This window comes from Panulirus ornatus, chromosome 68 (assembly GCF_036320965.1).
Source record: "Panulirus ornatus isolate Po-2019 chromosome 68, ASM3632096v1, whole genome shotgun sequence".
NCBI classification, from domain to species: Eukaryota; Metazoa; Arthropoda; class Malacostraca; order Decapoda; family Palinuridae; genus Panulirus; species Panulirus ornatus.
The window spans coordinates 15,410,576-15,433,229 of NC_092291.1; the positions used below are offsets into that span (position 1 = coordinate 15,410,576).

The 22,654-nt window shown below is 41.0% G+C and overlaps 1 protein-coding gene across 1 annotated transcript in view; it reads left to right on the plus strand.

Moving 5' to 3' along the window:
* LOC139747352 (uncharacterized) overlaps nt 1-22,654 on the plus strand; it is a 127,031-nt gene that overhangs the window by 17,241 nt on the left and 87,136 nt on the right. The window contains 6 exon segments of the mRNA XM_071659559.1: nt 11,260-11,408; nt 13,436-13,588; nt 16,214-16,270; nt 18,221-18,326; nt 20,869-20,962; nt 22,311-22,530. Coding sequence (XP_071515660.1) covers nt 11,260-11,408; nt 13,436-13,588; nt 16,214-16,270; nt 18,221-18,326; nt 20,869-20,962; nt 22,311-22,530 — 779 coding nt within the window.

Consider the following 22,654-nt stretch of genomic DNA (forward strand, 5'->3'; position numbering starts at 1 on the left):
ACAGCGAGGCAGTGTTGATACCGATGACTCAGGTCAATAAGCGCTTGACTCACAGCATGTATGTTGAGCATCGAGCAGGAAATACCTCGTTTTTCCTCGCACCTTGTCTGTGGGTCATGTATTTTAGCGTTTGTCCCAGACGAAGTAGTAGTCTCGAGTAACGTCCCTGAGGATATTGCAGCCTCGAATAGCGTCCCTGGGGAAGCAACAGTCCCACATAGCGTCCCTGGGGAAGCAACAGTCCCACATAGCGTCCCTGGGGAAGGAGCTGGTGTGATGTTGCTCACAACATTAGTATTTTGTTTATACCTTCTTCATCTCCTGCAGCGTCTTTGCTGAGCATCATGTTTATAACACCTACAGCCTCTGTGTGACCAACAACCCTGTTCCTACCATAACGCTTGTGTTACACTTATCTCATTGTGTCTTATCTTCTGTGTTTCTTGTGCAACCTCTTTGTCATTAAAAGCCTTTATATCTCACCCCGTGCTTATCTACCTACAGCCTGTGTGTTTTCACTCATAAATGTGTCGTGTAGGTGTCTCACCTACAGCCATAGTGTCTCATACGTCTAGAACCTCAGTGTCTTATATTTCTCACCTGCAAAGCCTCAGTCTCAGTTAGTGTCTCACCTACAACGTTAGTGTCTCATATGTGCCTGGCTTACAGCCTTAGTGCCTCACCCTACAACGTATGTGTCTCACCAGTAAACTCTGCCTCGTCGTAATTAGAGCCGACTAAACCCCTTACCCCTCCATCCAGCCATTCATCCACGACCGACATTTCTATAATTATATGATATTTACGATGCTTGCTCCTGGGGTGTCTGTCACTTCCGGGTTGAAGCATCTGCCTGTCACTCTCAGCTCCAGCCACACTCCAGCCATGATTTAAAGTCTCTCTCTCTCTCTCTCTCTCTCTCTCTCTCTCTCTCTCTCTCTCTCTCTCTCTCTCTCTCTCTCTCTCTCTCTCTCCTGCCCGTGTCCCTGGCCACAGTTCGTGGGCAGACTGGCATAGTACCAAAGTGAGAGTTGGCCAAGTATTTCCTCAAGGCTCTAGCCCATCTCCGTCAGGAGTGCTATGCTCCTACTAGTGTCCAGGGTGTTTGTTCTGCAAGTGGTTCTTAGTAGGAAGGTTTGATTTACAGTTACCTCCTGGTAGGAGGATGCTGGTTTACATGTGTTTTTTTTTTGGCATGGGAGAAGTTGGTTTACAGTTGTTCCCTAGTACAAATGTTTGTTTATAGGTGGTCCTAAGTCGTGGTGTTTACTCATATTTGGCTTTTGGTATAAGTGCAGATATATAAGTGGTCCTTGGTTGAGAAAGCATTTACACGTCGTGGTTCCTAGTGTTAGGTTGTTTACAAGTAGTTCTTAGTGTAGGGCTTTTTATAAGTACTTCCGAACGTGGAACTGTTTACAAGGGATTCGCATTGTAGTCCTTTCCTTTCTTTCATGTCATTCTTGGAAAAGTTGTTTATAGTTGACCAGTGGTCATGTTGCTCTTCACAAGTTGTCCCGTATGTAGTAGATACATCCAAGAATCTTTACGGTTTTTAGGCTGCACTCCACTAAGGAGCAGGCAAATGATGGACTCCTATGGGAGCGAGATGTTCCACCGCAAAACATTTCGTCGGTTACCAAAAGTGACTTCTTGCTCACGGTGTAACGATTCGCATACGGATTCCCGTAACACCGGGTCTTCTGTTGTTCTCTTAGTACAGATCAGTGGTATTGTATGTCAAGCACAGCATTCAGTAGACCCGTAGCCAAAAGCTGGTATACTCATCGAGAGCTTTCTGTCCTCATGAACATCGTTAAAATCTCCTCCGTCATCGGATTATAGATAGCCATGTATATATATATATATATATATATATATATATATATATATATATATATATATATTCCATGTCAAAATATGCTGTGGTCCTCCAGCAACCAGTGCAACAATGAAGCCTATTACTGATTCTGAATCTTTATTCGATTTGACTCGGCTTGTAATGTGTCCTGTCGGAGAGCAAGGTACATCTATTTCTCACCGCGTCTTGTACTCGAGGGCAAAAATTGTTATTGACATTACTCCAGGGGTTTCTCGAGGGGTTTCGCTTCTAACCGTTGTGGGGTTTTAGTATTCTCTCTCTCTCTCTCTCTACCATAGGCATAAGTTTGAAAAGTTCAAAAAGTTATACGATGGCAGAGAAAGTTCAAGAGATAGGGCGCCCCCCACGAGCATAAAACTCCCTTCCCCAGCAGTACAAATAGTACTTACACACTTACGGTAGCCTACCCTCCGTTGTCGTACGCAGTCTACACAGAGCACGTACAGTCCCGCCTCCCCACAACACACTCTGTGGTCCGGTCAACTCTCCACTGACTGTTAGGTTTGATCCACTCCCTTGCCCCTCAGTCTCGCTATTCGCTTCTCAGAATTTGTCTGACTTTTAATGTTTCTATTTCCTCTTTGTTAATGTTGCATTTTCTCTCTCGATATAATACACCATTTCCCAATCCGTTTCCTTTATTTGTTCCATGATAATGTCCTGGGCTATGTTGGTTCTTAGCATTTTTTTTAATAATAGACAAAGAAAAAAAATCCTTGGTCTTTACCCTCGTCAGAGGACGGAACCGTGTCCCCTTGGCTTCGTCACACCAGCAGCAATCAAAAGATTACCTTTTTTTCTTTTACTTTTTTTTGGGGGGGGAGGTCATTGTCAAAAATCCCTGGAGTGTGCGTCACTAGTCTTTTTTTTTCTAACTATTGTTTTGCCAGTTTCATTTTTAGTTCAGTCTGGGCGGCTGCGACACGGATACCGTGTGTACGTTTGGGGGCGCGGTTGTGTGCCCGGGGCCGGGTGACTACGTGTTCTGATGGCTGTTGCAGTAGTGTGCACGGGGCCAGGTGACCACGTTTACTGGTGGCTGCTGCAGTAGTGTGCACAGGGCCAAGTGACTACGTGTACAAGTGGCTGCTGCGGTAGTGTACACGGGGCCGGATGACCACGCGTAAAAGTGGCTGCTGCAGTAGTGTGCACGGGGTCGGGTGGCCACGTGTGCTGGTGGCTGCTGTAGTAGTGTGCACGGAGCCGGATGTCTGCGATGCTGGTGACAGTTCATTGCAAATGATTCTGGTTTTACACACACACACACACACACACACACACACACACACACGTGTGCAAATATAAACATAAACATGTCTCTGAACTGCTTCCTTACACACATTTTAGTATACAATTAGAAAATACATTTCCCTGTACATTTATCGCTCACATGCGTACGTTACCCATGCATATTTATATGTAGATGCATGTAAATGCGGTTGAACTACATTGTTGTACTTGTATACTTATATTGTACTTTGATAACCTACACACATACAGATACATTTATACATGCATACTTAGGCTATGTAATATTATTCCTATTAGAAAACAATCAGTTGTTCGTGTTCTCCTTATGCAGACACTTAAGGCCTATAATCGGATGAGTAGAAGTACAGAAAGATAGATTAATACATATCTATCTCTATATACGTAAATGTGTAACTGGACCCCTCCAGCAAGTGGTTACACTGCGAGCGAGAAGCCACCATCAGCGAGGTTATAAGATCGTCAGTGGACGGAAAGGAGTACATCATCGTCGAGGGCTTTCTCGTCCCAAAGGAGGTCATCTTTCTGTTTCCATTTTTGCTACTGCACCTTCCTCGACCTCACTGTTCCTGGCCTCGCCCACCGTTGGACTTAACAGCCTTCTTCTTTTTGACCACTTGAGCTTCGCCACTGTCCCATTGTATTAAGCCTGGTTCTTTCCCGTGTGGCTACCTTTCTTTTGTGTCCGGCCTTGAATGCCCACTATTTCACATAACCACTCCCGCCTCTCTCAGCTGCACCTTCCTCCTCCCTCAAGCCAATGTGCTGTCCCCTTTGTTTATAGCCACCTTCTACTTGGTCTACTCTTCCCAGTATCCCTGAACACCCTTCACGTCCCTAGCCATCTACACCTGCCTCCCGTCCCAACATCCTCGGATCTAACTGCTCTCACCCACTTGCAAAAAGCTGGAGCAAGTCCATGTACCATCAGTTTTTGTCACAGGACTTCCAAATGAACAATTGTTGTTGTAAAGTGAAGGAAGGAAAGTTATTGCTCCGTCACAGTTGCTGCGCGTCACACCGGCCCGGCTTCCTTATCCATCACGCCCACCAGATCTTCCCGTTCACATTCATGAAGTCTCTCTACTCACCAGCCTGCGTACGTGGCACACCCGCTCCCTCATCCGTCATGCTCACCAGGTCTTCCCATCCTCACCAACTACGCCTTACCAGAAGGCAGTCACTTAAAAGTGAGTGAGTGTTCATCGTCGGTTGAACTCGACAAGAATAGATTAATGCATACGATCCTCGTGCTCACGGAGCGTGGAAACCTGTCCAAACACGGACATATCACGGGCAAACGCATCGCTCATGATGTGAACACGCAATCGTAAAACACACTGTGAAGGCGTCTTACTTTTTACATCATTGGAGAACACTTCTTCGTTGATTACTGATATTGGCAGACTTTAACTGATATTCACAGATAAGGATTTTGCATAAAAAATCTCACGATTTCGGAATGAAGGACTACAGAGGATCAGGATTCCAAAATCGTGTTAAAAGTCATGGGTCAGCGAGTGGCCTCCGCCCGGTCAGAAAGCGATATTTAAAGCATCACGCTTTGCCTCATCTGGTTTTACGCCCACAGAGTCATCACCCATCCCCCTCTCCAAACCTGCTACGTATTTCTATCAACCCACCTGCCTGCCATAGTCTCTCCATCATCCGTCACGCATACCGTAGGTAACCACTCACCCGCCTTCTGGCCCAGATACTTTTGGTGGGTTGGTTGTGTTTCAGGGTGCGGTTGAGGTCAGAGGGATAGAATTAAGTGTGATGTCCCACAGATGAGTGAAACGAAACGATGTATAATGCTCCACGCTGGCCTGTCCTCCACAGCCTTGGACCTCCATTTCCCGCCCCAGTTATCCCCCATACTTCTTCGGAGGCGGCTTGACCCACTACTCCCAATTGTTGTCAGTACTCACCAGTAAGCATAATCCTCCCTAAAGACACTTGTTTATATTGCACCCACGAGTTTGTTTACCTCATTTTTCTCCCATTAACTCGTATATACAGTCAGCGGTATAAGAATGTTTACCTTTTTCGTCTCTGTTAACGTGAGAAGTGGGACTCATTCGTCGAAATTAGTACAGCGATAGAGATTCAGACATTACTTGATTCGGAGGAATGTTAATTTTGAGCCAAGGCTCGACGCGTTCCTCAAGTGCAACGTGGTTTAGATGTTCACCAGCGTATGTGAGGAAGCAGCGTAACAGGTATACCAACCTTTCCAAAACAGACTTACGTTTGTGACTTGAGGTACTTAAGAGTTTGAACAACATCCAGCATGGATCTAATGTTTGTTTATGTACCTGAATTGATGGTACTCATAGTACCATGTGTCCATAGTTTATATTGACACCAGGAGTGGTACTGTAACATGAAATGAACTGCTGTCTCACATTTACGATTAAAGGAAATTGATTTATTTAACTAATCCATGGTAATAAGTTATTCATATCTGGGCCTATACAGTCCACGTCTTCAATTTTTTGATAATATCCTTTACTTTGTTTCTCACTATATATTTTTTCATTCCCTCATGCAGTGTATGGCATTGTTTTTGTTTGCATGATTCGTTTTTCAATTAACCTGGCATTATCCTGCACATTCCGGCATTCAGTACACTTGTATATTATTTTGTGACGTGGCATTTACGTAGACACGACGGGTGGATTTGTACATCTCATAGTTTGCCCTTCCTTTCGTCGTGCGTCCTTGATGGGGAAGTTAGCCTAGCAAAGCTTCGTTTGACCTAATCCATAAAGGTAGGGTCAGATGTATTAAACTGTATACTTTATAGTTGTTTGTCAGTCTTTTCAAAGAAAAAACAAGGCATAAGATTCAGAAATATAATTTGGATTATGTCTTAGTTATACCCCTTAAAAAAGAGGTTAATATGGAACTTAATTGGGCTCATAAATAGATGGAAATTCCACTTATATTTAAAGATATATTCGACAAAGACTTCGCTTCAATTGAGGCAGTGCTAACAGCAGTTGCGTCTCCATAGACATACAGATTTCGTTTGCTTTTTTTTTTACTCTTGTTTCGACGCTAACCTCTGTTTCTCATATCCTCTGACATCACATCCAGCCTCGAGCCCAGTGGTCTGTTGGTATCCGCATATTTCTGTGTTTTCTGGGTATTGAGCATAGTCTTGTAGTCCGATTTTTATCTTGATTCTTATATGGTTTTATTCTTCTTCAAGAGTAGTAAATTTTGTACAGATAATGCCTTTCAAATATTAGATTTAGTGTATGAATTATTTTCATTTTCTCGTGGCTTTCACCAATTTTTTTCATCTGTTAACTGACGAGAAGAGAGTGAAGATCGCCAAAATCATTGTAAGCAACACATGCTTTCTATACTGTAAACACAGCTGGTTTTATGAGCCACCAGGCAGCACCGGTAAGGAAAGCATATGGGTACAGCTTTGTCTGACTACGTTCACGGGGTCTCCTCATTCGTCTTACACCCTGCCTGTGGTTAGCCACTGGGGTAAGCTAATGTAAACATTCCATAAGTCGTTTGGTTCGGAATTTGCTTTCACACAACACTTGGCACCGTGCTGTTAGTCCAGGAAGAGACCTTATTTCTCTCTCTCTCTCTCTCTCTCTCTCTCTCTCTCTCTCTCTCTCTCTCTCTCTCTCTCTCTCTCTCTCTCTTGGTTGGGGAGAGAGCCTTTCTTACGGTTTTCTTCTTACATCATTTATGTACAACAGAAATAAGAGTAGGTAGATTTAAGGTAAAAGAAACAGATAACTAGACAGGCTAACGGGTCACCTGTTGTCTGTCTTCCCACTGTACACTCTCTCTCTCTCTCTCTCTCTCTCTCTCTCTCTCTCTCTCTCTCTCTCTCTCTCTCTCTCTCATACTTGCGTCAACCCTTCTCTTCCTGGTGTGTCTTGGCTGCACCACTGCTATTACCTCTATTTTAAGCCAGCATATGTCGCCCGGTGTTTTCAGTGTTGATGTAACCTTCATCATGCCATCATTTTCAGGGAAGCACACCAGAACAAAAATTTTCTGAAAATTTAAGAAGCTTATCACCCTATTTTTAGATAAAATATCTATGTAGTATTACCCAATAATTCTTTTTGTTATTTTGTGTTCATTGCTGTCGATCACTTAAGTTCTAGTACATGAACTTGGAAGAATATTGTTACATTTTATTTTGAGCACCTAAGGTTAAATTGATTTTTTTTCTTCACACTAAACGAAGAGGATTCTAGCTTTTAAGATGTTTAACTTTTATGCCATGTTATTATTATTATTATTATTATTATTATTATTATTATTATTATTATTATTATCATTAATGATAATAATAATAATGATAATAATAATAATAATAATAATAACAATAATAATAATAATGATAATATTATTGTTATTATTATTGGTGATATTATTATTATCATTATTATTATTATTATTATTATTATTATTATTATTATTATTAATACTATCATCCACATGGAGGGAATTATCAACCTCTTATGGTACAGTTATTCACGAAAAATTTAATTTAATTAATTTTTTCCCCCCGTCACCAGCACTCCCTTGAAGTTTTTAAGTGGTACTAATTCATTCTGTATTGGCCTGTTTAGAAGTTAGCACTGGAGATAGATCCGATTTGTAACAGTGATGCTCAGTGTCTGGCACCTTGATTGATAATACTAGTTGAGTGAGTACCTTCGACTGCCAAACTGTCTCGAAGGGAGATCTTACGTTATCGTGAGTGCGTCTCAATGAGGCAGTGTGAGCAGCCCCAACACCTGTTAGGCGGTATGACGTGTTTGATTTAACGACGCCCCTCCCCTTGGAGGATTCAAATGAGTGGAGATCATTCTTAGATGAGGGAGTACGAGAGAAATGTCTTGAGTGCGGGAGACCTAACAGGCTTGTACACTTCTCCAGCTTAGGTAGCAGATATTTGTGTATTACTCTTGGACCCAACCAACTGCGGTGACCATGAAGCTTATGTAATATACATTTTTGTGTCCTGACTTTGCTAGAGCTTTCTGGGAAGTTCACATGCTGGCCATAGTTTACTTTTTTAATCAATTACGTGTAGATTACACCGTCATTGTTATATCACACGATTACTCACAAGAATCGAACCAATGATATACAGTATTATACTGTATACGTTCTGTTAACAGTAACAGAAAAAAAAGTGGTCGTATTATGGTATGGTAACGTCGTCTGTAAACAATTAATTTCCGTGGCTCAATTTTTTTCTTTTATTGGACCGATTGTTTTGAAATTTCAGGACAATGATAATTGTATCAAAGTACATGTCAGATTCGAAATACGAGTTTCTGGCTTTTGTCGCTCTGAAATAACCTGGTCAAAAAGTGTCAGTTTTCAAAGGTGATTAAAAGTATAATGAAGTACTTGATCATGAAACATATGATGCTTATTCATGCTGGTAAGCTTGTTAAGTGTCTCCTGACGCCGTCATGGCCTGCAACTGATTCACAGGATGTATATTGCAAGCTTCGGCTTTAGAATGGGGTCTTAATTAAGCTTGACGTAAGACTGGTAAGCGAATAATACAGTGATATCTCAAAGCCAACCTCTAACTGACTTCCACTTTAGCTTTACCTCGCTTTGTAGGTTAAGTCACTGCATCTGTATGCATTTATAGACTTGTAATGTTATGGAGTCAGACCAGTGTAGATACACTTTCGATCCGTAAATAATTTGGATTCCAACTTATCATGCAAAAGCAGGCAGTCCTCGAAAGAAACAGTAGAATGATAATACTACTTCCACAGGGTATGTCTAAATTCGCCTTCATATTTTTACACACACACACACACACACACACACGCACGCATGCGCACACACGCCCTTCAGATGCTCTTTGACGTTTCACACCATATTCTAGGAACTCTGCATCTGTGGATGGTATTTACTTCTTGCTTCAGTTCTTTGGTAGGTCAGTTGCCTGTCACGAGCAGCCTTCTCCTTTTTTAGTGTGTCCGTCATTTCTCCTGTTCTTTCTTAGCTCTTGTACGTTACATATTTCTTCGCCCCCCCCCCCCCTCTCTTTTATCATTTCACCTTTTTCCTCGTCTTCCTCTTGGCCTCCATCCACCCGGCTGCCACGTTCAACTTCTTCTTTTCCTGGCGATTTATGGCTAGTACTGTTATCATGTTGGATGCTATTTTTGATTTTGAAATAAAGTAGAAAATACTGTTCAAAAATTCTAATTCTGAGCTCCATCTGTCTGAATTAATTGTGATCATTGCTGTGAATCTGAGATAGGGCAAAAGGCTACACAAGCCATTGTTACACAATCGTTTAGACAGAGGTTTGTTTGGTAAATGTGATTGTAGTCTGTCGCTATACTTGGTTCAGGTGCTAAGTTAATGAGGCACCCGTGGGCATGGTATTTCGTTAGTGTGTCGCGTATGTTCGTTCCATGGCATAGCATAGTGTGGATCATGTTGACCATTACCTAAATTAAGTCAGTACCTTCGTTGCAGTGCTGTGGATGGTGTGGGTTGTTGTTGTTCCTGGCTCTCCACCTTACAGTGATACCTCAGATCGCAGCGCTATGTTAGTAGTGTGCTCCTTGGATGCTGGCAGCATGCTATGTCTTCTTGTTGCTAGGTTATTGTGGCACGTGGTCATGAAGGTATTGTTGCCCATGAGGTGCTGCCGTGTACCCATTCACATACATGTCTACGTGGGTTCACTCATGAGTTGAACCTCGTGCATATGAAATTTACAGGAATTGCCTTCACCGGACACTGAAGTCTTCTAAGAATTACTAATATCAACACCAGTGCCTTGTGGTCTATTGTGATCTAAGAGTATCATTCATTTTCGAATAACCCTGAAGTAAATATTTGAGAGTAATTGGTGTTTGCTTTTGTTATTGTGTCCCACTTGTATACCCAATGGAGGGGCCGAGGGCATGCTGATTTCCTACCACTGAAAAGGCATTGAGAACGCAGCTGTGGGCACATTATTGTAGTTCACGTGTCTTGGCGCAAGGTTAATGTAGTTACGTAGCCTCTTGGCTGTATGTAGCTGGCATATTGTCACCAACATCTTTACCCAGTTAGTGCATTGTATAGCGCAGTAATATAGCCTCCACTGACGTTTGCTAATGGGTCAAATTGTACATATCATTCGGTACGTGATAACAGACATAGTTAGTGAAATGCAAAGCCACGAACATCTTTTGAAGTTTACACCTCATAAGGATGAAGTAGAACCTTAGCTTGAAGGTGGGCGGAGTTTGCTACCTTAAAGACGAGGAATTTTCCTCAATGATATCCATGGGATATGCAGAGGACAAGTTAGATAAGCTTCAACCTTGAAGTTTCAACATTTTGTAGATTTAGTTCAGTATCATTTCTGTCACCTCTTTTTATTTTCATTTTTAAGCTACACATCTTTGAAGATGTCCATTATTTGCTTTAAAGGTAACACATTCATGAAGCTGTTCCATACTCAAGATACCTTTGAAAACCTGATTGTACTGCTGGACTGAGTACCGTGGTGCTTAAAGAGGTGGATGTTGTTTGTGTTGCATAACAAGGTGATGGTTGTATTTAAACTTATCGATGTTACGTCATAGAAGGGAATATAAGATGCATAGTAGGAATGGGTTATGAATACTTTGAATGAGTAAATTATGGCTTCTCAAAACAGAATGTTGGCTGCATTGCAGGACTGAATAATGTAAACAATGCCACCTGGCATATCTGATTTGGTAGTCTGAAAATATGGTAGTGTTGCAGAAACACGAATATTCATGTTCCAAAACTAATACTAACCAAACAGAATTGAGTGATGCTTGTGTTGCAGGACTGATTGCTGTTATATCGCAAGACTGGAGGATATCTATGATAAAGGAACGAGTGTAAGTCTTGTTTAAAGACTGAATGTTACTAATGCTGTAAAGATGAGTGTTGGTTGCGTTGTAAGACTGCGTGTTACCAGTATTGCAAGCCACCAGATATGTGATTATGTTCCGTGGTTGAATAGTGCTTAGACTGGTAACTTTTGAATGTATGTTTGTATGTAGGTATGTATGTATGGTGTGGTGCAAAACTGACTATTGTCCGGCTTGCAGATAACCGCGGAGATGGCCAGAACTGCTGCGACCTCTGCGGTTCGGCGCCGGCTGCCGTGCGCTGTGATCGCTGCGGCTCTCAGGCCTTCTGTCTATCCTGCGACGACATGTACCATCGCCATCCCCGGAGGAGCACGCACGTCAGGAAGGTCAGTGCCTTGGGGATAACGCCGCCGTAGAAGAGGCGGCGTAGGAACGTTTGTTTAGGTTTGTAGAATCAAGTCAGAAGCGAGCTTGGGTATGAGACGTATAACACGATGATGTTGAGAAGGGGCATGATGCAGTTGGATCATGGGCTAATTTAGAGGTAGGGTTTCAGGGGGATGGTGCATCAGGGGTATGAAAAAGTGGAATGTGGACCTGCGGGGTCTCTGGGGTAGCAGGAGTAAGGTGTAGCGAGGATATAGGCCGACAAGGGCATGGGATAATGGAAGCATAGGAAGACGTGGGCCTTAGATAGTGAGGGAAGTGGACCTGGACATAGCCAGTCAGAGGCTTGGAGAAATTGTATTGCAGGTGGAACATGTTACAGTGAGGGAATATGGACTAGTCGGGTCATGGGTCAGTGGGAGCATGATAAAGTAAGGAGCTTGGTGTACCCAGCCGGCCTGGTGTTACGGGGGTATGAGGCAGCGAAGGGGTATGGGAAGGATACGAACTGATTTTACCCACGATGGACAGGTATGTAGGAACCTACTTGCCCAAAGAACTTGATTATACTAAACAGTTCTACCACTAAAGAGAGAAAAATCTTCACATTTAACGGAGGATAGTTTGAGTTAGGTTAATCTGTGTCATGTTTGGGTGGAATGATATTCAATATTACAGCTGTAGGTTTTGTTTTTTAGTCGTACATAACCTAGTTAAGCAAAGGTATTGAAATTTAACTGATATACCACATCCTGTGAACGAAGAGAATTTCACTGATATAAGGCAAATATATATATATATATATATATATATATATATATATATATATATATATATATATATATATATATATATATATATATATATATATATCCATCGAAGAATAATGAATATCAAAATAAGATAACTGGGGATATAGAGGTTTTTATTAGTAGCAACTGATTACATTCTTGTGAATGCAGAGAACGTGGAAGTGTTAGAGCAACTACGAGTACGAACTTGGTGTCCAAGTCTAGTTACATCATACCGGTATTTCTGCCTCCATGATATCTCCTTTTCGGTTTTAGCACCACACCAAGTGTATCTGATGTACACTCTATTTAACCGTTGTTAGTAATCAATCCGTACCACTTTCTGATTGATTTCAAGTCACCACTTTATAGAGCAGAGATTCCTCATGTCTATTCTTTGTAAATGTAAGAATGGGTGTGATTTGGATTGATGTGCGATGTAAAGTAATTAAGGCTTGTGATTTATATGCATGCATCAGCCTTTCCCTGATGATGTGTTAAAACTTAATAAAATGTCGAGGAAATGTAATGCATAGATACCTGTCTTTGGTTTAGAAGTCTGTGAGGCGCTCTTTCTTGTATTTTATGATGATGTTAGAAAATGTATAGTTGAAACGTAGGCTATCATAACGGGCTAGTCTTGTCCGTCTGCACTCACGGATCCTTCCGGCACTTCAGCGAGCAAGAAAGGGTGCGTGTTGGCGCTGCTTGCCTGCAGGGGAATTTTACTGTGACCTCCTGCCACCAGGCATCTATATTTAACTAGATGCATTGGTGTGGTGTGTGTGGGCATGTTATCGCCCGCCACACGGGACCGCCGACCCCACCTTACCTAGCATCAGTCATCAGCATCAGATGCTCTTTTGCTTGAATCATGGTCATCAAATGCGCTCATGAAGTTTTACCTGGTATTTAGTCGCCCTTTACCAGTAAGAGAATGTTTCTAACATTACCGTGGGCAGTATTCAAACTGGAGACTGCTTTACGTAACGTTGAAATACACTTTGGGTGAGATGTCGTTTTGTAATTGTAGTATGAAATGAATCGCTATAGTGAATTTTATAATGACTTCGTAGAACTATAGCTTGATTCGTTGTATATGTATTTTGCAAGAAAGACTTTGGTCAGTTTCATTAACAAAATCCAGTGATGCAGACGAGAGCATTCGGGTTGTAGTATTATTACTGAATCTGTTCAAACTTGCAGTTGAAGTGAATCAAGTTTGGTTATTTCAGGCAGTGGACAGCAAGTCGACGACGGGAGGAGGGGTGAGGCCGCCTCTGCCACCAAAGGAGGTTCAGGTTGGGGTTTCGCCCCCTCAACCTCCGCCCAGGAAGAACAAGCGCTCCGGGTTCCTCTCCAGCAGTGCCTTCACCAGGAAAGATCAGGTGGGGTTCTTCATGGCTTCCGTTACTTATATAAGGTATTGAACTCACCCATTGCCTAAAATCAAATAGTTTTCGTATTATTTGGAGGTTGTCAGTCCTGAAGAAAAGTAAAAAATTCTCTCTTCACGCCTGTTTCAAGCTCATCTTCATAAACGCGTTCAGTTTTATCATTTCATCTTAAAGATTTAAAAACTGTTTCTTTGAAAACTGATACAGGTCCTTATCTGCGGGTCATGATTCATATTGCAAAAGTATCCATTGTCATTTATCAATTGTTTAGTCCAAAGAATAGCGTTCGACTTGGCCATACCATTAAATGGCTATTTTTTTTCACAAAGAGACTTTGAAGACGAGTGTAAGACTTTTATTCTTAAGATATATGTAATAATGTATTGCTAATCTTTTTTGCTGTGTAATCCAAAATGGAGAGAATCTCCATTTGACGGTCAAAGAAATTCAAATTTCGATGAAATATCTTTAACGGTTGTTCATACTACTTCATTTAAACTGTCTGAAACATTCAAGAAAGGTATTTATCTATTTGCTATCTGTATATATCTTATTTTGGCGTTGAAAAGTTAATCATTTACCGCTCCTCATGTATAGCAACACTTTCAGTTTCTGTCCTCAGCCTTCTTGTGTGTTTCACATTTTTCATTTCCTAAAACAAATTTCTAGTTTCCTTCACATGTTCGCTTTCCAGTGTGTGAGACTCAGGTCTTTGTCATGTTACTCGTCCCAGTGTAAGGATTGTTTTTGTATAGCTGGATGGCGTTCTGTCTGATAGTAAACGATTGTTTTGTAATCTGTTCATGTTTCTGTCTCCCTTTCTTCTTGTCGTCACGTCTGCATAGGTGGTATGTATGTGAATGTATGTATATCACATGAATGACGTGGATGTGTATCTTAGTTATGCTTTAGACGCGCAGTTTTGTGCTTTCGAACTATACACATGCCTGCAAATGGCCTTATTTGCGCCAGTAGCGAGTGAATTCATTGTTTTTCTTCGCAGTGTTTACAGAAAAATTTAGAAAAGTATACAACTACGCACATATGTTCCCCAGACGTGGAGGTCATGTTTATATTCAACCAGTGCTCTTGTGTATAAACATGTCGGGCTGACCCATTAATTATTACCCTATAAAGAGATGATTAATATACAAATACAACCAGCTGTTCTCGTTCATAAAGAGACGAGGAAAATTTAAAGTAGAATAGATTACCGACCATGTAACCCAAAGCACACGATTATATCGCTTTTCATTGGGCTGGAATACATGAATTCTCGTTAATCAGGTGACGAAAAAAATATCAGTCTAGAATCACGGAGCTGTAGAATACAGGCCACATAACCCACAGCACATGCATATCTCAGATTCATCCCCGCATCATTTCAGGGACCAAACATCGTTACCTTAAAGTGGACTTTCCTCTGCTCTTCGAGAGCCGTAACGTAGTACACGCTTACACCTGTATCTTTGTATACACTTCATTTATGTACACATACATTGCAGATATGCTGAAAGGTCGGTATCGTTCCTCTGCCTTATTTTACGAAGTTTGACATGTTTGCAGAATTTCTTAGGGGGTTTATCAGATTCCCTCCATAGCACCAGATGTGTTTTACTGACTCAGTGCTTCCAGAAAAAGCAGTGCTGTGTTAGTCAGATTTTCTCCTCTCACTGCCAGGGGTCGCTTGTTTAGTTTCTTTAGATGAAGCAGATTTAATGGTTCTTTCCTTATTTTTGAAAGAGGAAGCACAATTAGGCGTCAGTGTTTACGATATTCTTTCAAATTTCCAAGCGCAATCTTTTTGCGAATCGTTGTGCTTGGTTGCAGAAGAATCTGGAAGTGGAATGCTTCGGAAATGCTTTCTTTCAAGAATAGCAACTTTCAGTACCGCTGTATCTCGTAAAGGTTTCAAATCTGTTTGTGCATTAAAGAATATTAATCAAGATAGCACCTTATGAGTAACCCATAGGTAATGCACTCAAGTGTCACGCAAGAAGGATGAACTCTCCCTAAGGAAGCGAAAACATATTCAGTACCCTAAAGGGGAGGTCTGTTCGACGAACATAATATTGTACCAAGATAGACTTTGATGTTCAGTTGTTTTGCAGTCGAACAAAACATAGAGTTAATTACATTCTAAACACAGGTAGTTGTCAGCAAAACCTAACAGAAAGTTTTAGCTTGTGTACTAAGGTTTTAAAAGTGGTGTAAGGTGAGAAATAAGTACTGATTGTTGGCGGCTCCATATGTGTCGACTACTGTGACCCCTCTGTATCTAGAATGATTTGTCGTCTTAAGCTCTGATATACATGTATTTACTCTAAATAGTAATTAATTTTCTTTTATGTATCCTTTCTATGATTTTCCCAGTGCACCTGAATTTATGATATCCTAAAACATTTTCCTTTTAAGCTATGGTTATCATTTATTCTCAGCTAATTCTTTATCTTTTTTCCCCAGTATTTGTAGTTTAGTTATAAGAATTAAACTTCCATAGCCATTTCTGTCATTCAGTTTGAACCCCTTTTGCTTCTCTCACGTATCAGTAGTATACTATACCCGACAATTGCTCTCTGTCTCTTTCTCTTTTCTCACTGATTATGCACCTCACAGAAGTACGCACGCCCCGGCACCGTCGCTCCACGTTCCACCAGTATGACCAACCTACAGGTAAATACGGTACCGTGGGAGTGGGTGTGTTTCCGCCACCTTTTGTTGAGGGCAGCGCCTCCAGATGCAAAAGAAGTTGTATTGTCGCTGTTGGCCGTTGCTTTCAATGTGATTTTTTTGTATAAAGCGAAGCTTCGTGTATTTTGTGATGTCTGCACACTATTACACTATGCAGTTTATATCAGTTTGAAATATTCTGCATTAACGCGGTGTGCTTACTGCTACATGTGCTTAAATAGTCATAGGTACAATGAAGAAACACGCACTCCAGACACTATATATATTGCTTTTCTACCTGCAGCAAGCCCAGATCCAAAGCGATTGTAAATCCCCAACTTTTAAGTGCTGGCTTTAGCCTACGTACCAGGTCTACAAATAAGTTTGCAAAGGCAGCAGTAATGAAAGAACGCGCTCTTAACCCTGTTGTGCAAGGCGATCGTATCCTCCTCACTAACTCCTCGCACGCTTGAGCCATCTGATGACGCGGTACCCACTAACAAATTAGTCTTCCTTTCCTTATAGAAGCCTGCGTTAACTAAATTGCATATTTGACCAAATCACTCATTCACACCTTTCCCCTTGGCTTTTGTTTGTGATTGTCAAAGTGTTTATTGCTTTGCGTGACTTAATACGAACGATGTTTAGGTGTGCTTGTAGTATAGATTGTCTAACTAGGTACTGCATTTCCATTCTTGTAGAGTCGTGTGGGCTAGGATCATAGTTCGTTGATGCCTGATGTCCAGTAGTATAACGAAATGAAAGACCTCAGAAACAGTAGAAGAAAGTGGTTGATGTAATTACTATGGAGGCATGCAAACAAGACATGCTTTGAGTCTAAATTTTAATTAACAATTCTTTGTAGATGTAAAAAAAAAAAAGATGTATTATCTTTTATTTAACTTTAATATTCGTACATGTAGGTGGCTCAGATATTTTCAGTGACTTTCGTGTCATTTCTTTACCGACTTCACTGATGTATGCAATCTATCCTTCAGCATGATTACCCTAACATGTGAATTTTTGGTGTTTAGAACTTTCAACCTTTGTCTTTGATTGTCTATTTTGCCATTGTACAACTTTTGCTCTTGTTCTATTATTGTGTTCTAACGCATGCTGGTGGTAGATAGATGTGCATAGGAGAAAAAAAACACCAGTTCAGCTACAAGCTGAAGAGATGTTGCTGCTGAAATTTAACCTTTTAACTATCTTTCTAGATTATCCAGTGTTTAACATTCATATTAAGATGGCATAGGTTAAGGTAGGCTACTGTTGGTTAATGTAGACAGGATAGATACCAGCGATAGCTCTTTTTTTTTGCTTTAGGAGTACTGTAGTCTTATGTATGTAAACTTCTGCAGGCTTTTATCATAGCCGATATTTGGGACTACATGCTGATAATGCTAACTAGGTCATAGTAAACAGAATATTTCAAGAGAGATGTATCTTTGATAACAGTAGTTTAGAGACTGCTTAGGTTGACCTTTGACCTATATTCAGTGGTAACCACCACAGCAGGTAGTGGCGTTACATCTTTCAGGTTTCAGGATAGAGTGTAATGTTACAATTGCAAACTTAAGGAACACCAGATGCTACTTCCACCCCGAAGATACTGAACTCTCACTCCTCAGTCTTTCCTGTGCTCACCCCACAAAGACACACACACACACACACACACACACACACACACACACACACACACACACACACACACACACACACACATCACCGCACTCTTTAACTGTTGGTTCTACTCAGTGGACGTAGCTGGCTTCCTGAGCTCTGCAGGAACCCCATAGAAAGGGATCTTTGGACAGGAAGGTAAAGTGTAAAGATACCATGACATCAAAGTGCCCACCGGCTGGGATGTATCACAAAGGGATCAGAAGTGAGTAAAAAAAAAAAGAATCTACCATGAAGCGAATTACGAACGATTTGGTTCTCATGTTACAGAGCGCGGCCAGTGATGGCAGTATCAGTGCAGGGCGAACCATTATGGGAAGTCTGAAGCGGTTTATGGGTGCCAGGCCACTTCCCCCTACTCCTGACCAGACAAAAGGTATGTGACTCCCTCAGGTCTTACTCTTTGTGCTCCACCTATTTTATGTTCTCCTCCTCCTCCTCCTCCTCCTCCCGTTATCATCTCCTCTTGCTGATCGTCTTGCATTTCTCTCCAAAGTTCTTCTCTGCTTGTCTGTATTTATCCTCTTTCTCAATTTTCCTCTTCCTGTTCATTTTCCTGTTCTTCCCTTGATTCCCTACTCTTCAGTTCTTATCTGCTTTATTTCTCTACTTGTTCTTCAGTTCTTCCCCTCAGTTTTATTCATACTCTTCCTTACAACTTAAACTTAAGTATGAAAGGAATATCCAGTTGAAATCGTAATCCTAGATAGTATCCTAGACATAATACTGAATGGAATATCACAATCAAATCTTCAACCTCATGTATGCATGCGGAAAGACCTAGGCAAAGTCTATGACTTAGTCGTCCTTAAACATTTTATAGTCTTGATTAACCTAAGTCACAGATAATTAGATTTAGTACACTGAAATGTGTAGGTTAAACCAGTTAACCTAAGTCACAGAGGATAGAATTTAACGCACGGAAAGGTGTAGGTTAAACCATTTAACTTAGGGTCACAAAGGCTTGAACTTAGTACACGGAAAGATCAAGGTTAAATGAGTTAGCCTAGGATTGAATCTAGTATATGGCAAGTCATAGGTTAAACCAGTGCTCAGAGTTCCAGACAGACATTGCACAGGAAGGCCCATTTTCTCACAGTACTAGAAGAGAGAGATTGATGTTGTAAACAATGAATGGCAAAGTCTCGTCTTAACTAATTTTTCGTTAATGTTGCGTTGAAATTAGAGGCTTGTACTTACTGATACATCTCAGTCTAGGACCAAGCTGCACTTTAGCTCCTCTGTAATCACTCACGGTATTTGAGACCGTGGCGTGCAGGCCTATTTACTTACTGCAGCCTGTCTAATCAGGAACCCTGGGTAGATATTTATCCATTTAGTTATCGAATGCCTTCTTCAGTGCGTTCATATTGTCTGTAGTAGTTGCATACATACCTTTCGATCCTCTTCGAGCCCAAAATGTTTCTCTGGTGTTATTTTATTGTTTGTGTATAGCAGAAAAGAAAACAGATATGGAATATCTTATTTTTCGTCTGTCGTAGCAAAAATCAATTTGAACGTGGTACATTTAAAGATGTTTATATTGAAATCTATGTCCATGCGATTTGAATATGCATATACATGGAGATCAAGTTTAATGTTTAAGTAGTCTTACCAAATTTTTCAATGACTTAGTAAATACACAGGCTGTCTGTGGCTTCCTTATGAAGGTAGGGCTTTAGAGAGAAACCCTCAAACTTTTGGTAGAAATGCACTTTGAAGCTGTTTACAGTACAATAGTCTGCCCTGATCTCAGGATGACATATGATTTTACAGACCTTCATTTTTACACCAGAGCTTTTCGTAGGAGTATAAGCAAGTTAAAAAAAGTAAAACTATTCAGTTGCAGTTCATCTGAAGACTTACAGATTCTGATACGAACATACAACTCAGATGGATCGAATTCGTTAATTTACGCTGGACAAGCAACACTATGACATGAACACCTGGAAAGAAGGAAGACGTTCAGACAGTAGGCATAAGGCTTGACTTGCATGGCGGTCACTTTAGAAGTAGGCACATATTTCTTTATCAGCATCTTATTACCACATAACGATAGTGTTTAATTTATGTACCTTAACAATTAATCTGGGATTTAAAGCCATTAAGTTTGATAAGAAATAATAAAGGCTTACTTAATCTTCTTAACATTTTTGCTAAATGTAGTGACTTTCATTTATCCAGTTATGAAAAACTGTTTTAGTTTGTCTGGAGATAAGCTATAGGGAAGTCACGTCGAAAGTGAAAATGTTTGCTTTATCATTGTGTTGAGTCTTCAAACCTCGACAGTGACATGATATTTTGTTAGACAGCGGACAGTGTTCGGTGGTTCATTTTGGTTTCTCAGAGGAATAGATAAGGTTTATTGTGACGTCAAGCACAGAGATTTCCCTCCAGTATTTCCCCAGACAGGAAGGTATTTCCTTCTCTAAAGCAGTTTGCTCTGGTATAGCCTGCGCTTCTGATACTATTTGAGACAGAGAACTCTGCTTATAGCAAGTGTGATAAACATGGATATTATCTTTGGTGAAAATTTACTAAAGAGTAGAAAAAACTTAAGTTTTTTTTTTTGGTAAAGACAAGTGCTTTTGTGCTCTTCTAGTGAGGTTTACGAGAGTGTGAGGAATGAAAGAAACAAATGGGTTTGGAGAAGTAAATCCTTTTTTAGGAGGAGATTCAAGAAAGGATTCAACAAATTGAACCATTACTCAGATGAGCACATTCTCATTTATCTCAAGTTCTTTAAAAGTATTGAGAATTATTACTTTACTTCTTTACATAAAAAAAGATGCTCTTGGTTGACAGTCTGAAAATATAATATGCATGGCTAAACTCTTCGTCATTTCCTCCAGTAAACTAGAATATGCACTTCCTTGTTACTTGATAAACGTAGGCTGATGTTTTTTCCCCTGTTTCAGGTCCAATGAAGAACGACACCGTGGTGGCACCACAAACCAAAGCTCTCAGCATCACCACCAACAGCCCCAGTCTTCCAAATCTTAATGACCACATGTTAGTACACTGCTCTCACTGTCACCCTTTGTTTCGTGTTTACGATAATGTTATCTGCCTTACTTATCTTTCTTGTGTATCTGCGTCACTGTCGCCGTTTCTGTGTATCAGTTTCGTACGGGTGTGTCAGTGTCTGTGTTTTGGGAGTAACTTACTTATCTTTCTTGTGTATCTGCGTCACTGTCGCCGTTTCTGTGTATCAGTTTCGTACGGGTGTGTCAGTGTCTGTGTTTTGGGAGTAACTTTCCCACAAGCTTTAGCCTCGCTCACCTCACTGATGACAGAGAAGTGTTACTCATGCTTTGTCTCACCTGAGATTATTTTTTTTTCCTAGCCTGCCTTTGTTTGTAGCTAGGTTCGTCCAGACAGCCTTCAGCCTGTGCCTTTCTTATCCTTTTCTTGTCCAACCTTAACGCTCACTGGTCCTAGCTGTCCGTGTTCTGTTTCTGTGATGTGTAAGTAAGGCTTAGGAACCCGACAGATCTCAGACTTGCTTTGTCTAGAACCGCATTTCATCTCGTATTATGACCGTACGCTACGTACTCGTTATGTGTGTGTGTGTGTGTGTGTGTGTGTGTGTGTGTGTGTGTGTGTGTTCTTGGTATTTCATTTGTTTGTTGAAGCTTTTTGCTGTAATTGGTAGTTTCCCATTCAAACCTTAGGTTATTTTAAGCGGAATCTATGTATTATTGGATGTTGGAGTATTGGTGCCATGATATTAGATACAATTGTTTTCATGGTGATTCGCAAGCAGGTATTCAGATCCGTCATTTAAGTCACTGAATCATATTGACTGTTTGATGTGTGCTGCGGGTCAGATTCTTGATAACCACTTCATAATCTCCATTTTAGCCTCTTGGCTGGTTGTTCCACCCTGCCATGATTGTCTTAAGGGATGTTATGCTAAAAACTGTGTCTTCAGTACTTCGTGTTGAAGATTTTTGCTTAATTATTTATTTCAGTGGTTGGATAGCACTGGCCATTTTGCCTTTATAGCTTGTGTGACAGAATTAAATGGTATAATTTCTTTTTCTTAGACATTTGACGAGGAGAATTTACGTTTCTGTAAATTATGTAGTAAGTTTGAATGTACCAATGAGGGAGTCAATATGGTGACTTGAGAGACATACCATTTAATATCATGTATATTTCTAGCTATTGTCACCTGAGCGCCAGAAACATAAGACCAAGAATTAACTTAGATTACCTAAAGTTGATGTACTGTAGTTTTGCCACCTACAAACGACGTAGAAAGACACAAATGCTGCATACAGTCTTAAAGATAGGATAGAAATTACTATGACAACTTCAGCACCACTATTCATCTGTGATCCTCTCTCCACTGCAGTGACGAGGAAATCCGGACAGGGTTGCCCCAGTCCGTCCTGGATCTCAATAAAACGGTGACTCCCAATGCTACCTCAGCATCCACGCCCGCCACGCCTGCCTCCGCCCACGCCCAGTACCCGCCACTGCAGCCCAAGACGCCGCAGCCCACTCCAAACACACACTCCCTCGGAAGGAAGTTTTCCCTTCAGCCTATTCCTCAGAGCATAGATGACAAGAGGGTGAGTACTACAACACTTATTTGTCTCATATGCCTGCCGTGTTCTGTTCGATGTAACCCTTCAGTCGTGTGTTGTGGCAGTCGGTGGCCGAGTTAGGCTATCAGTCACAGTGGAGTCGAAAATA